A 15,671-nucleotide genomic window follows, 5' to 3' on the forward strand; every position below is an offset into this window, starting at 1 on the left:
ATGCAACTAATACTAACATGTAATAATAACCATCTCCAAGAGCCTAGCCAGATCATTTTGTAAAGGTAAATTTGGCTATTATTAGAAGAAAAACCTCTCCAATACTCTAAATGGCTCTTCAAATTTAGTAGCTCTCCATTCTACACCTTCGCTCTCTATTTTTGGATAGCATGCTTCACTCGCCATATAGAGTTCTGAATTTACGAAGTCTGTTGGAATAATAGCCTACTTCTTTTTTTTGAGAAATCTATTAGAGTAGCTAAATCAGTAAATTTGGCTAATCTCTTAGAGTTGCTCTAAATCATATGTTACTAACCCTACCATCTAACACAACTTTAAACACTAAACCGTAACATCTAATACTAACATCCACTAACACAACCCGAACATCTAACATAACCATTTTTCTTCAGTAACAATATTCAAAATACGCATAGATTCAAAATACATAAAGAACACAGTGGAATATGAGGAAATGAGTGGCAAACCCTAGTGTCTCGACAATTTCCAACAAGGATGGGAGCTACAATGTGACCAAGAAACCAATGCGGACAACCAAGATCTGACATTTCCTAGCTGAGAAACTTCGCTAAGTCGTAGGATGTCAATGCTTTATCGGTGGGATTGCACCTCGGACCACGATGACGCGCGCCTGAGCTAGATAGAAGGGTGAGGGGGAGTACAATTGCGCCTCTGAGCTAGATAAACCAACCAATGTTTTTAATAGTTTTTTGTCTCTTATCATTATTATTGTATAAAATATTTTATATTTAAATTTACTTAGATGTCAAATTTATTCTGATATTTTGAGGAAAAACGCTAAGGGCTTGTTCAGTTGCCCCAATCTAGAAAGGGATTAAATCCTCTCCTAGTCAATCCCATCCAAATTGACTAGGAGATGATTTAATCCCCTTCTGAATTGACGTAACCAAACAAGCTCTAAAGGGAGCATAGATATCGAGTTTTTCTTCATTGTGAAAACTTACGAGTACAACAGGGTATCTGATAACTTTTTATATCAATTTTTTAACTACACTATTGGACAATGTTTTCTTTTTCTTTTTGCTAAAATATCAAAATAAATACTCCATCCATCCAAAAATACTACTCATTTTAGATTGTTAATGGATTCATACAATATTTGATGTATATGTATTATATATGTATCTAGATTCATTACTATCCATTTGAATATGGTCACAAAACTAAGGTGCTAAAACGAACAATATATTGAGACTGAGCGCGTACTAGTTTTACAGAACTTCTAGAGATGCTCTTATCATGCACATTAGAGCAAATCAGTTTGAAAGAAATCTTTCACTATAAGTTGTGTAAAAGGGGCGGAAAGGGTAAAAACATGCTTCCCGTTAGACTCTCCAGCGCCTTACCCATTCACATACCCATATTCAAACTTCACTCTGTGAACAATGCAGTCTACAATGCAAAAAGAATGCTTTTGGATAAACTATGAGTAGACTGTTTTAGATGGTCTTAGTTGAGGAAAAAATGTAACATTTCTCCACTCCACCAATGGGATGCTCCACCGCTCATCTTTAGGTCTTGTTTGTATACTTTGGTATTCATCCCAATCCATATGTGTTGAGATATAAATTAGTTTAAGTTCTACTCCAATTCATCCCAACACATGTGGATTGTGACAAATACGAGTTTGGATACTCTCGTATTCACCTCAATCCACATGTATTGAGGTGGATTAGGTGTACATTAGTTTAAGTTACACTCTAATCCACCTCAATATATGTGGATCAAGATGAAATGAGATGGATTAAGGTGAATACGAGAGTATCCAAACAAGGCCTCAATTGTTTTTGTTTCCCCTAAAAGTGTCATTTTTCATTCGCGGAGCCATATATATATATATATATATATATATATATATATATATATATATATATATATATATATATATATATATATATATATATATATATATATATATATATATATATATATATATATATATATATATATATATATATATATATATATATATATATATATATATATATATACCTTGAAAGGGAGGTATTTAGTAGTATATATAAGTACGCAACATGTTACACGTCCAGGCGGAGAACTTTTTTAATCATAGAGGGGTCAACGTCCAGTATTTTATTTAAAGTAACTCAAACTTGATACACTATATCACTTAGGTCTTTGAACTCAGAAAGCCAAGAAAATTGGTCTAAAACTAACTTGAGCAACCCATGAAAAATCGTTTAAAACCTGGTTTGCTCAAACTGAATGCTGACATGACATGCCACGCTAAAACACATTAATGAAAGTTCAGGATACCCAAGTGATACAATATGCAAAGTTCGGAGATCCAAGTGATACAACATGCCAAGTTCAAGGAGTTTAGGTACTAGGTGACACACGACACGCATGGAGAGCCTCCTGCATGACATGCTATGTCACTATTTGGTTTGAGCAAATATGATTTTGGATTATTTTGCATGGATCGACTAAGTTTAAGATATGTTTTCCTAGTACATTGCTCTTTTGGCCAGATGCTAGAAATTACATAATGATGGCATAGATAGTGAAGCTCCACTAACCCAGCCACAGTTGGAATAAGAGAGTAATGGCGCTAACCAGAATTCAAACTCGAGACCACCGACTTTGATATGCATCTATCAATTAGTTAAATGTAAAAGTTTAAGTTCATAAGATGTGAGTAATTCATTTATATTCTCCAACAGATGGAAAGCAGGATGGCAAGGGCGACAACGAGTAGAAGCGACCCTACTAGGCTAAAACGACCCATATCGATCACGTTCTTAGGTCTTAGGACCTGTTTGAAAGCACCTACTTTTAAGAAACTGGTTTATAAAAACTAGAGAGGTTCCAAACATACTGATTTATGTCAAGTTTATAGAATCTGGATTTTCTCAGTTTCTTAAAACCAGCTTTTGTTTGTTTAATTACATCAAGCCCTTTTTGTTTCATGGAACTACATCTATTGCCATCACCTTTTAAAATAAAGGAAGATTATGCTAGTAATTAAGTATAAAAACTAAAAACCGGTTTCTTAGAAACTAAGTTCCAAACATCCTACTCAACTTTTTTTTTTGAAACCAGTTTCTAGAAACTGCTTTTTTTTAAAAAAAAAATGGTGTGCTTCTAAAGAACCCCTTAATAGATGTAGCTTCGTACTTGGACTTTTCATCTAATCCGAGTAGATTAGGTCGCTACAATATGCACAACAAAAAATATTTCTGGCTAAATAGGCTGTGTTTGACGGACTAGCTCGAGGCACAACCTATTTAATAGTATCGCGACACGGTTATATTTTTATTTTAAAAATATAAATATTTATTATATCAATTCTTCATATGACACAAATAAACTTGTGTTGCCCTGGTTAGAAGAGTGCAGCTAAGTGTTCTGAGATAGTGTGCAATTAGAGATGTCTCCGCCTTATTTGGTAAAGGACCCAGGTGTCCGTACAATGTGTATGTGATGGCTCTGCTGCTGCGATAAACAAGCGGGCTAACCTACTGTCCAAAAGATATCTTGAGGGTCATAAGTCTGACGCTCTCACTTGAACATGGTACGAGAAAGAAACTTGAGCATGGTACGAGAAAGAAATAAACCCAAGCAAGCATGTCGAGAAAGAAATTTGAGCATGGTACGAGAAAGAAACTTGAACAAGGTACCAGAAAGAGTTCTCACGACTACACCAGATCCGCCTTTCATGAATACAATATCTATAATCAGTAGAATTCTAGTGCAACTACAGATGCACTTATGTTGTGTATTTAGTCAATGCAGCAACCTTAAAAGACTACAAGAGTGTCAATTCATCATTTGCTATAAGTTTCATAAAAAAAAACACATCTAACAATACCAGTGTTCTCAATAACCAGTACTGGAGGCTCTCCAGAATTGGGTGCAGAAAGGATTTAGAAACATTTTTGTGTCCTCTTACCCGAGAACACATAGATCACTATACTACTACAGAATCTGTAGCTCATAAATTGTGTATTTTAGGCAATGAAACACATGTTAGTGAACCGAGTACATGCAACATATAAAAAGCATAAAGGCATTGTTTAGTCTGGCACAGATAACGAAGTTCAACACACTACCTAATTCAACATTTACACTTACTGGTTGTACTCTTTTCACAGTATCCACGGCTCCTATGGATTCTTCTACCTAATTCTTGTACCTCATCACTTTAATTCTTCCTATAACGATTTTGCTTCCTGGTTTAAAATTTAAACCCAGTTGTCAAATTGCTGCAATGACTTCATAGCTAAGATGGTGTTGTTTTTGGTTCATGTTAAGCCACGGAGACAACAAAATATTTCAAGCAGCGACTGGGATTTGAAATAGTATCAATGCACATTTTCCTCAAATGAATAACGATCTAAAAAATGTTGCTGAAAAATACCTGCTTCAACTCCAGTCTACATACTAATACTACATGAGGGGAAACTGATATTTGGTAGTGTCAAGGGCCTGGGCGTTTAGAGCAGGGGGCCCTCGGCTACGAAGGTCGTAGCCGCGGTTCGTCGTCTTCTCCGGCGTGGTTATCCCCCACAGCCGTAGGCTTAGATGGTAGAGAGGTGGAGAGGAGATAACTTGTTTGCTGCCCTTTCCTGTCTCCCTGTGCCGCATATATAGCCATCGGCCTGCTGTCCTGGAGCCTTTATTTTAGGCAAGCCTAAACATGGTAACACTAATCAATCACTAATCAATCTCTCCTTTCCTTCCCTCAACTTTCCATTCTTCTAATTTCCTTCCTAGCCACTACTTTCCATAGGTTCCTGCTGATCTCCCAGATCTGCGCCCCCCCCAGATCGTGCTCCTGGCGATCTGCGCGCTCCTGTGCGCGGCGCCTGTCACGGGCGCGATGCTGCCTGGCGTACGAGCGCCTTACATGACATCTCTCCCCTCGTCGAAGACCAGCTCGTCCTCGAGCTGGAAGGCTGGGAATCGGGCGCGGAAGTCATCGAACTCCTCCCAGGTGGCTGATGAAGCTGGTCCGCCGCTCCAGTGAACGAGGACTTGCCGCACGCCACGCGACAAGCGAGCCCCCGCTATTTTTGCAGGCTCAGGCACTACCGCATCATTGAGCAGAGGCGGTAGAGGCGGCGGTGTGGTGGGTGGTGAGCCCACGTACTTCCGGAGCACGCCGACATGAAACACGTCGTGCAGGCGCGCGCCGGGTGGCAATTCTAGCCGAACAGCCACGTCATTGATGAGCTCGGTGACGCGGTAGGGTCCCACGTAGCGAGGCTTGAGCTTCCCAGTGATGGTTCGCGGTAGGGACGCCGCCACACATTGGCGAAGGCGAAGGAATGCCCAGTCCCCAACCTCATATGTGACCTCCCGGTGGTGCTTATCGTACTGCAGCTTTTGGACCGCCTGAGCCTGCTCGAGACGGAAGCGGACGTCAGCCAGAAAAGCTTCCCGCGCTTCCATTTCTTGTGCCACCGCCGCCACCCTTGTGTCGCCGGGCTCGTAGGAGCGGATGGAGGGCGGATCACGACCGTAGACCACCCGGAACGGGGTGTCGCGTAGGGATGACTGGTAGGCCGTGTTGTAGACGTACTCCGCCCAGGGAAGCCAGCGAAGCCACTGGCGAGGACGATCCCCCGTGAGGCAGTGTAGGTACATGACGATGACACGGTTGGCCGCCTCCGTCTGGCCATCCGTCTGCAGGTGGAACGCCGATGACATGAGGAGCTTGGTGCCCATGAGGCGCATCAGCTCGCTCCAGAACAACGAGGTAAACAGCGGGTCGCGGTCGGAGACGATGGACTGCGGTATCCCGTGGAGGCGGACGATGTCGGTGAAGAAAGCCTGTGCCACAGACTCCGCCGTGTACGGGTGCGCTAGGGGATGAAATGGCAGTATTTGCTGAAGCGGGCGACGACGGAGAGGATGACCGTTTTTCCGTGCACCCGGGGTAGCGCTTCGACGAAGTCCATCGCAATGTCCGCCCAGACCGTCGAGGGCACCGGCAGCGGCTGCAGCAAGCCAGCTGGATGTAGATGTTCCGACTTGAACCGCTGGCACGTCGTACACGCCCGTACTAAGTCCTGCACCAGGCATCTCATGTTGGGGAAGTGGAAGTCCCGGCGCAGGCGGTGAAGGGTGCGGTGGACGCCCTCATGCCCATCGTCATGCACGGCGGCCACGATCTCCTGCAGCAGGGGCGACGCCGGCGGAATGTACAGGCGCCCATCGTAGGTGACCATGCCGTCAGCCACCGCCTAGGGTGCATCGCGGGTGCTGGCGCTGACTCCTTCATGGATGGCTGCTAGAGCCGGGTCCATGGCCTGGGCCTGACGAAGGCGCGCGATGAAGTCGAAGCGGGGCATGGAGATTGCCAGCAGCCCGCTTTCCTCCGTGTCGCGGTGGGAAAGAGCATCCGCAACGACGTTCGTGGCGCCCGACCTGTACTCCACAGTGAAAGTAAAGCCCAACAACTTCCCGACCCAATGGTGTTGCGGGATCGTGGAGAGGCGCTGGTCGAGGAGGTATTTGAGGCTATAGTGGTCCGTCTTGACGACAAAGCACCTCCCCCAGAGGTACGGCCGCCAGTGCCGGACCGCCTGGACTAGGCCGATAAGCTCGCTCTCGTAGGCTGCCAACGCCCGGTGACGAGGAGCGATGGGACGGCTGAAGAATGCCACCGGGTGTCCCTCTTGGGTGAGCACGGCGTCAAACCCGTGTGACGATGCGTCACACTCAACCACAAAGGTCTTTGTGAAGTCCGGCATGATGAGGACCGGTGCCGAGGTGACGGCGGCCTTGAGGGCGCCAAAACCGGCCGCTGCCTTGTCATCCCAGACGAAGCCGTCTTTCTTGAGGAGGGCCGTGAGCGGTGCGGCGACCGTGCCATAGTTGGGCACAAACTTGCGGTAGTAGCCCGCTAGGCCAAGAAGCCCGCGCACCGCCTGAGCCAAGCGCGGCACCGGCCAGTCGAAGATGGCCTGCACCTTTGCCGGGTCCATGGCCACGCCCGCCGCCGAGATGACATGACCGAGGTAGGCGACCGACGGGGCTCCGAAGGCACATTTGGAGCGCTTAACGAAGAGTTGGTGGCGTTGCAGTTCCTCGAGGACCATCCTGAGGTAGTGCAGGTGCTCCTCCCAATTCTTGCTATATATCAAGATGTCATCAAAGAAAACAAGGACAAACCGTCGCAGGAAGGGACGGAGAACATCGTTCATGAGCGCCTGGAATGTTGCTGGTGCGTTGCAAAGCCCGAACGCCATCACTAGGAACTCGTACAGGCCGTCGTGTGTACGAAACGCCGTTTTGTGCACGTCCTCCGGCCTCATGCGCACCTGGTGGTACCCGGAACGCAGGTTCATCTTGGAGAAGAACCGAGCACCATGAAGCTCGTCCAACAGCTCGTCGACCACCAGGATTGGGAAGGCGTCCTTGATGGTGACCGCGTTTAGCGCGCGGTAGTCGACACAGAACCGCCACGACCCGTCGGGCTTCTTCACGAGGAGGACCGGCGACGAGAACGGCGAATCGCTGCGACGGACGATCCCCTGCTCGATCATGGCGGCGCACTGGCGTTCCAGCTCGTCTTTGTGCGCCGCCGGGTACCAGTAGGGTCGGACCGCCACCGGTTGCGTGCCCTGCTTGAGGATGATGCGGTGGTCATGGGCGCGGAACGGGGGCAGACCGGCCGGCTCTGCGAAGACGTGCGCAAAGGTGTCTAGAAGAGCCGCGAGCAGAGGCTCGGTTGCGGTGGTGGCGCCCAGCACCGGCGCCGAGGACGTGGGCACGCCGTTCCAGCAGACCCTGCGGTCGTGGTGCTGGAACGACATGCGCCGGCACGCGAGATCCCACACGATGGGCCCCAGCGCGCCCAACCAGCGAGTGCCGAGGACGACGTCGTACCCAGCCAATGGCATGACGAAGAGATCGGCCGAGAATGCGTCGCCGCCGACGGTTAGGGGCGCGTTGCGGATAACGCCCACACAAGTGATGCGCTCGCCGTTGGCCACCATGGCCGAAAGGCGCGGGCGCTGTTGCTGGGGAAGGCCGGAACGCCGCGCCGCTGCCTCGGATATGAAATTGTGCGTGCTGCCCGAGTCGAGGAGGGCGACGAGCGGGGTGGCCCCTAACATGACGGCCACCTGCATGGTGTCGGCCACGGGATAGCCTGAGACAGCCTCCAATGAGAAGCACGACGCCTTCGCGTCGGTGCCGTCGGGGTGGTCGGTGCCGTCTTCGTCCAGGATCTCGACGCCTTCGACGAAGAAAATGCGCTTGCAGAACCTGTTGTGACCCCTGGAATACTTGTCATTGCAATTGAAACATAATCCGAGGCGACGGCGTTCGGCCATCTCCTCAGTGCTGAGCCTTCTGCCCTCGCCATGACCCGGAGCCGCGCCCGCCGGTGGTGCCGGGAGCGCCAAAGGAACGTGGGGCGCCGGAAACGCCATAGGCGCCGGTTTCGGCGACGGAGGAGGTAGGACGCCGCGTGCGGCAGGCCGGATATGTGCTGGCGCTGGGGCCCTGTCGAGTTCCATCAGCTCCACCTACCGCGCGAGGCTCATAGCCGCCACGAGCGACTGGGGGTTGTGGATGCGCACCACATGGCTGAGCGGTGGCAGCAGCCCGCCCGTGAAGAGTTGCACGCGTTGGCGTTCCTCCAGTGGTCCGCGCGCGGTAGTAGCTCCTGGAAGCAGTTTTGGTACTCCTCCACGGTGCCCGTCCGCCTACACTCAGCGAGTTCGAACAGCGGCGCCGAGCGTAGGGGAGGCCCGAAGCGCAGCTGGAGGATGTCCTTGAAGCGATGCCAGCGTGGAGTCCCCTCATCCGTCTGTAGCTGGAGGTACCACGACTGGGCCACGCCCTCGAGGTGGTAAGAAGCCATCCAAACCTTCTCCTCCATGATCCGCTACTGATGAAAGTAGGACTCGCAGCGGTTGACGAAGAGCATGGGGTCCGACTTGCCGTCAAAACGTGGGAAGTCGATCTTTTGGAACCTTGGTGGCCGATCGATGTGGTGCTAGCCGTCGTGGCCGCCGCTGTCGGATGGCGAGGAGGAAGGCCCCTTGTCCTTCTTCAACGACTCGACGTCATTTTGGAGGGCAGCGACCGTGCCCGTGAGCTTCTCGATCATCGCAGCCAGATCGTCGTTGGTTTTGGTGGTCATAATGGAGGAGGCCGACGGCGGAGACGGTGGAGGGCTGGGTGGTGGTTGGGTGACGTCGAGGGACTGATCGGAGGTGTGGGATCGAGAGGACGAAGATCGCCTGACTTGTGATACCAGGTTGTCAAGGGCCTGGGCGTTTAGAGCATGGGGTTGTAGCCGCGGTTCGTCTTCTCCGGCGTGGTTATCCCCCACAGCCGTAGGCTTAGATGGTAGAGAGAGGTGGAGAGGAGATAACTTGTTTGCTGCCCTTTATTCCTGTCTCCTTGTGCCGCATATATAGCCATCGGCCTGCTGTCCTAGAGCCTTTATTTTAGGCAAGCCTAAACATGGTAACACTAATCAATCACTAATCAATCACTTAATCAATCACTAATCAATCTCTCCTTTCCTTCCCTCAACTTTCCATTCTTCTAATTTCCTTCCTGGCCACTGCTTTCCATAGGTTCCTGCTGATCTCCCAGATCGCGCTCCTGTGCGCGGCGCCTGTCACGGGCGCGACGCTGCCTGGCGTACGAGCGCCCGTACATGACAGGTAGTGCAGGTAATCGCAATCGATCTCCTCTGACCTGTTCAAGATTCCACAAAGCATCAGGCAAAGAAAACAAAAATGGATAAAAAAAATGAATATTTAGAGTTTCTTCTGTTATGATGAAACATACCCATTGAAACAAACACACATCAATGCATGGTTACACTACCACAAGATGCAGCAGTACCGCTCCCGAATTCCAGAACCTTGGTTCACATAATTTCCAATTTAGGAAAGGGAATGCTTGATTTCAAGTTAATTTGTTTTGCACTGTAAAAATATACTGACATAGCTGCAACCAGCATCACGGAGCACAGATTGCATGTTAATCCAATATCAGCAGTTCACTGTGTGACATTCTGTGCAATTCCGATTTTTGAACACATCATCAGCTGCTTATTGATTCCATTGAAACCCGAACAAGCCTTAGTAGTTCATTCACATTGTTGAAGTTAAGATCCAAGACTGCTTTTACCGAAGCAAGGCCATCACCAACAACACCTCTTTCCGGACACCCAGTAGCAGATGCAATCACAGATTCTGCTTTTCGAGTTGCATCGAATGCCAAGTTCATATCATTTGTCTAAAATTCAAAAGAGAAAATATCAATATATACAGACACTATTACCGAATGGTGATGCACTGAAGTGGCATTATGCTAGCTGGGTTTGATATATGCAAATCAGCCTTACAGTAATATACAGTTGCCGCTGATGGTTAAGAAACACAATCTAATCTACTTAATTTCAGGTTACTCACGTACCTCAAACCGTATGGGCATATGATAGCATGAGAACATGGGGCGGGGGGGAGCTTATTCTTCTTCAGTCAAACTTAAATTATGTGCAGCTACTCCAATTTTTTTTCCCGAAAAGAGTGCAGGAGAACTGCGCCACCATATATTAAAGTAGAGGAAATAAGGGGGGAGGGGGTCAGAAAGGACCTAGATACAACGCACTCCTTATGGAGGCCAGAAGCAGGCATACACAAAACTATCTATAAGGACCAAGACTAAAAAACCACATCCCTATGTACTAAGAAGCTGCACGGTCAAAAAGGATAGACCTTTGGCACCAGTCATCTGCCATTTCTCCCTTTCCTCACCAGCAGGCTGCAGGAGGAAGGAGATATAAGGGGTCCTGCCATCAAACACCACCTTGTTTCTATGATTCCAGATCATCCAGGCCCCTAAGGCAATAAGAGAATCCAATCCTTTCCTCCCCAGACTAAGGACCTGAGCTGAAGATCTCTCTCACCAGCCAAAGAAGGAAGCCTTCTCAACTTCATTTAATTTAGAGGCTTCTAAGTTCTAACTCATATCATTATTGCTATTGCTTGCTCAAACAGAGCCATTATAATCAAAACGGGTGCCATTAAGTGCATTGCCAGCGATCAGTTCCTTTGTGACTCGCACAATTTTGTTACCAACCAAAATGCTAACAACAGCCAGTGCAGCTACCTAACAAAGGGCATGTTCTCGTAACCTAACAAAACTTTTCTTCTTCCATTCAACACAAGTTCTAACAACCTCGTATCGGAGATGACGTCGATCCGCAGGCCGCAACCACCGCCGCCGCGAGCCTGCGACTGCCACCAACGCCACTACTGATTCGGGAGACATGAAGCAGCTCATCATCACCGCCATGGAGGACCAATCTGCCATCACGTCCTCATCGTTACCCCGGCTGGGTCAGGGGCATTCCACCCACCTCGGCCCCAACAACGCCTGCCCCCATGCTCTCGATCTCCACCGTCCTTCCACTCGCCATCGCTCCACCACCCGCCGCCCAATTACCATCTACTACTGCTGTCCTTCTACCGCCACTGCTGACGCCCACCTCCGCCCTCACCCCCACCTTCCGCTTCTCATCCACCAGATTGCCTTCCTGCACTCACCATTGCCCATCCCTTCCTTTGATGCTCACTAGCCACCTGTGCCAGCTGCCCTTACCCGTTTACGATGGCAAGGAGGAGCCCTCGGCTGGCTCAACCGTTGTGAGCACTTCTTTCGTGGTCAGCGCACCTTGGAGCCTAACAAAGTCTAGCTGGCCTCCTTCCACCTCACCGGCAGTGCCCACCAGTGGTTCTACATGCTGGAACAGAAAGAGGGCGCCATCATATGGCCTCATTTCAAGGAGCTTTTCCAGCAACGCTTCGGACCTCCCCTCCAAAGCAACCAATTGGGCGAGGCAGCCTGTCTCCAGTTTCGGTCGAGGATCGAAGACTACTACTCTACTAGGAAGGCATCCCGACGCTCCTTTACCATGCGACTACACTTCCTCCCCCGCACCAGTAGGCACAACTTTTCATCGCCAGCCTTCCTGGTTGCCTCTGCATCGACGTCGAGCTCTACTGCCCAACCTACCTATAACTAGCCCTAGCCCTGCCCCGAGCATACGAGCAGCGCACCCAGCCCACAGATGGTCACCCTTCATGCCCACCTACGCGCCCGCTGAGCACGCCGGCCTCGGTTCCTAATGTTAGAATATAATATAAGTGAATTGTCCACCTCCTATCAACTTAAGCTTTTAGGTTGAACTGGTTGGTGCATGCAACTTAATATGGTATCATCCCTGAGCTATTTCTTGGGTATTGAAGTACATCATCATATCAACGGTCTCACCTTAACACAGCACAAGTACATTCATGATCTTCTTTCCCGAACTAATATGCTTGCTGCTAGTGCTGATGGTCCCCGCTGAAAAGATTACTCTAACAGATGGAGAACCTTTATCACCAGAGGACTCCACTCGGTATAGGAGTGTTGTGGGAGCACTACAGTATCTCTGACTCGACCAGATATTTCGTTCTCGGTAAATCGTGTTTGTCAATATATTGCTGCCCCTACTTTAGTGCATTGGACTGCAGTTAAACACATTCTTCGTTATCTCCGGGACACAATTGATTATGGCTTGTGTTTTATCGAGACTGGATCATTGCTACTTAGCGCCTTTTCTGGATGGTAATTTGGATGATCGACGTAGTACTGATGGGTACGCCGTCTTTCTTGGGGGCAACCTTATTTCCTGGAGTTCTCATAAGCAAGCTACAGTGTCCCGGTCAAGCACTAAAGCTGAATATAAAGACGTCGACGATGCCACAACAGAGATCATCTGGCTTCAAGTTCTTCTTCACGATATTGGCATTTCTCTTCCACGACCACCGAGCCTATGGTGTGATAACATAGGCGCTACATATCTCACGGCGAAACCAGTTTTTCATCGTCGTATGAAGCATGTGGAGATTGATTATCATTTTGTCCGAGAGCGTGTTGCCATGAAACAACTTGAGGTCCTTGCCATATCGTCGAAGGATCAAGTGGCCGACATTATGACAAAGGCGCTTCCTACTCCGGCATTCAAGCATTTCAGAAACAATCTGAACTTATTTCCACGACATCCAGATCGAGGGGGGTATTAGATGAAAACACAGTTTGTCACGTCTATTCCTAGATTAGAGAGAGTTGCATCTCTCTACCGTGATTCACGGTGGGTTAGTTGTGGATTATGATCCCATCCATGTATATCCCTATTTTCTCTCTTCTCTGTAACCTCATATATCAGCAATATATAAACACCGGCCGTGACCCCTAGAGGGTATCGAGCCAAGCCAATTAATATGGTATCAAAGCCAGAGGTCTCGAGTTCGAATCCTAGTTAGCGCAATTAAATAAAATAATTGTTGCTCGCTCCTATATTCCACGTTACAGACTCAAAAGAGGCTCGACGTGAGGGGGAGTGTTAGAATATAATGTAACTGAATTGTCCACCTCCTCCTATCAACTTAAGCTTTTGGGTTGAACTGGTTGGTGCATGCAACTTAATACCTACGATGCCAGCTGCAATGGAGCATGTTGCTTCGACTTCTTCGGCGCCTACCTTCAGCGTTACACCCCGACAGAGATGACAGAACGACGTCGCTAGGGGTTGTGCTATAACTGCGATGAGTCGTTCACCCGTGGGCACCGCTGCCAGTGCCGCTTCTACCTAGAGGTGACCAACGCTGACGACTTGGTCGACCCAAAGGAGTCATCTGCTCCCAATGCCCACCTCTTTTTCGTGGAGGTGACCAACTCGGCAAAACCTGTCGCATTGGTCGATTTCGATGCCGTCACGCTGGTCGTCTCCCTCCATGCCATGGCTGGCCTTCCCACGCCTGACACCATGCAGGTGTTGGTCGATGTCGGTGGCTGGCATCTCGTCGCCCTCATGGATACCGGCTCCACTCACAATTACTTGCCACGGTCTCACAGATCATGTCGCCATCTCCTTCTCAGTTGAACGCTTCAGTTGTTATGCCATTGCCCTTGGTTGCTCTCGTAAAGGGTCGGTTCATGCAAGACAACTTCATGATGGTGCAACAAACCTCAAGGTTTCTTCATCAACAAAAAAGGTTAGTCTTCTTCTCAAGTTAGATATCACTAAAACCTTTGATTCAGTTTTTTGGCCCTTCCTTATTGATGCCATGAAACATTTTGGTTTTGGCCAAATTTGGAGGGATATTATTTGTGGGCTGCTATCCTCATCTTCCACCCAAGTGTTACTTAATGGATTTCCAGGGAATTGTATTAAGCATCAAAGAGCGCTTCGACAGGGAGATCCCCTTTCTCCCATGTTTTTTATCCTTGTTATGGATGTCTTGGGTCTCTTATTCTCACAAGTGGAAGAAGCAGGATTATTGCAGCATATGGCAAGAACAACTAGACTCCATCGGATTTCCATGTATGCGCATGATGTGGCACTGTTCCTACACCCTTCTGCAACCGACATATCGATCACAATGGATAATTTGCACTTATTTGGTGAAGCTTCGGGTCTCCATAATAATGAAAATAAGTCTAATGTATATCCTATTCAATGCTCAGAGGAGGACATTATGGTAGTGCAAAACCTGCTGCCATGTGAGATATCAACTTTCCCTTGTCGCTATCTTGGTCTTCCTTTGTCTCTATACAAACTTACTAAAGACCAAGTACAACGAGTTGTGGACAAAAATTGCAGGACAACTCCCGAAGAGCTGACTTATTGACAAGTGCAGGTAAAAGAATTCAAGCGCAACACGTCCTCACAGGCATGATCATTTACCTAGCTATGGCTATTGATTTTCCTTCTTGGGCCTTGGATGCCATTGATAAGATCCGAAAAGGCTTCCTATGGCGAGGACACAAAGAAGTAAAGGGGGCCACTGCCTTCTGTCTTGGGGAAGAGTGTGTCAGCCCCTTAAGCTGGGAGGTTTGGGTATTTCCAACCTGCATGAGTTGTGCTGGGCACTTCGTATGAGATGGCTATGGCTGCATAAAACTGATCCAGGGCGTCCTTGGGCAAACCTACCTATTCAAGTTCCTTATAAAGCTCGGCCTTCTCCATTGTTCTAATCTCGGAGGTGGGAAATGGGGCCAACACCTTGTTTTGGACAAATAAGTGGCCTTTTGGGACAAAGAATCAGTGATAATGCTCCCAGATTATTTCAAACCATTCCAAGGAGGATTGCAAGACGACGAATAGTCTAGGAGCCCTTACTAAATAGAAGATGGATCTCAGACATCAAGGGAGCTCTATCTGTTGGAGTAATAGTGGATTATATTCAGTTGTCAGATTTTCACAGTTTGGTTGGAGCTCTTCAATATCTCACATTCACTCGCCCTGACATTGCTTATGCACTTCAGTAGATCTGCCTCCACATGCATGATCCTCGAGAGCCTCATTTGACAGCACTCAAACATATTCTACGATACCTCCGAGGCACTACTAATGAAGGCCTCCTTCGATGTTCTTCCTCCTGTGGTCACGTCACTATCTACACAGATTGGGTTGGATGCCCTGACATGCGATGCTCCACTTCTGGTTATGCGGTATTTATTGGCGAAAATCTGATTTCCTGGTCATCCAAGCGTCAGAATGTTGTTTCCAGCTCCAACGCAGAAGTAGAGTATTGCGTTGTTGCAAATGGAGTAGCTGAGGCTTGTTGGCTGTGACAACTCTT

At 48.2% G+C, this 15,671-nt stretch overlaps 1 protein-coding gene across 1 annotated transcript in view; it reads right to left on the bottom strand.

Moving 5' to 3' along the window:
- Positions 1–3,821: 3,821 nt before the first annotated feature.
- LOC103644647 (uncharacterized) overlaps positions 3,822–15,671 on the bottom strand; it is a 35,474-nt gene continuing 23,624 nt past the window's right edge. The window contains exon 12 of the mRNA XM_035961425.1: positions 3,822–4,232. Within this exon, the coding sequence (XP_035817318.1) occupies positions 4,215–4,232 (18 nt within the window). The 3' untranslated portion in view covers positions 3,822–4,214. The remainder of the gene's footprint in view (positions 4,233–15,671) is intronic.

Source organism: Zea mays, chromosome 1 (genome assembly GCF_902167145.1).
Source record: "Zea mays cultivar B73 chromosome 1, Zm-B73-REFERENCE-NAM-5.0, whole genome shotgun sequence".
Lineage (NCBI taxonomy): Eukaryota > Viridiplantae > Streptophyta > Magnoliopsida > Poales > Poaceae > Zea > Zea mays.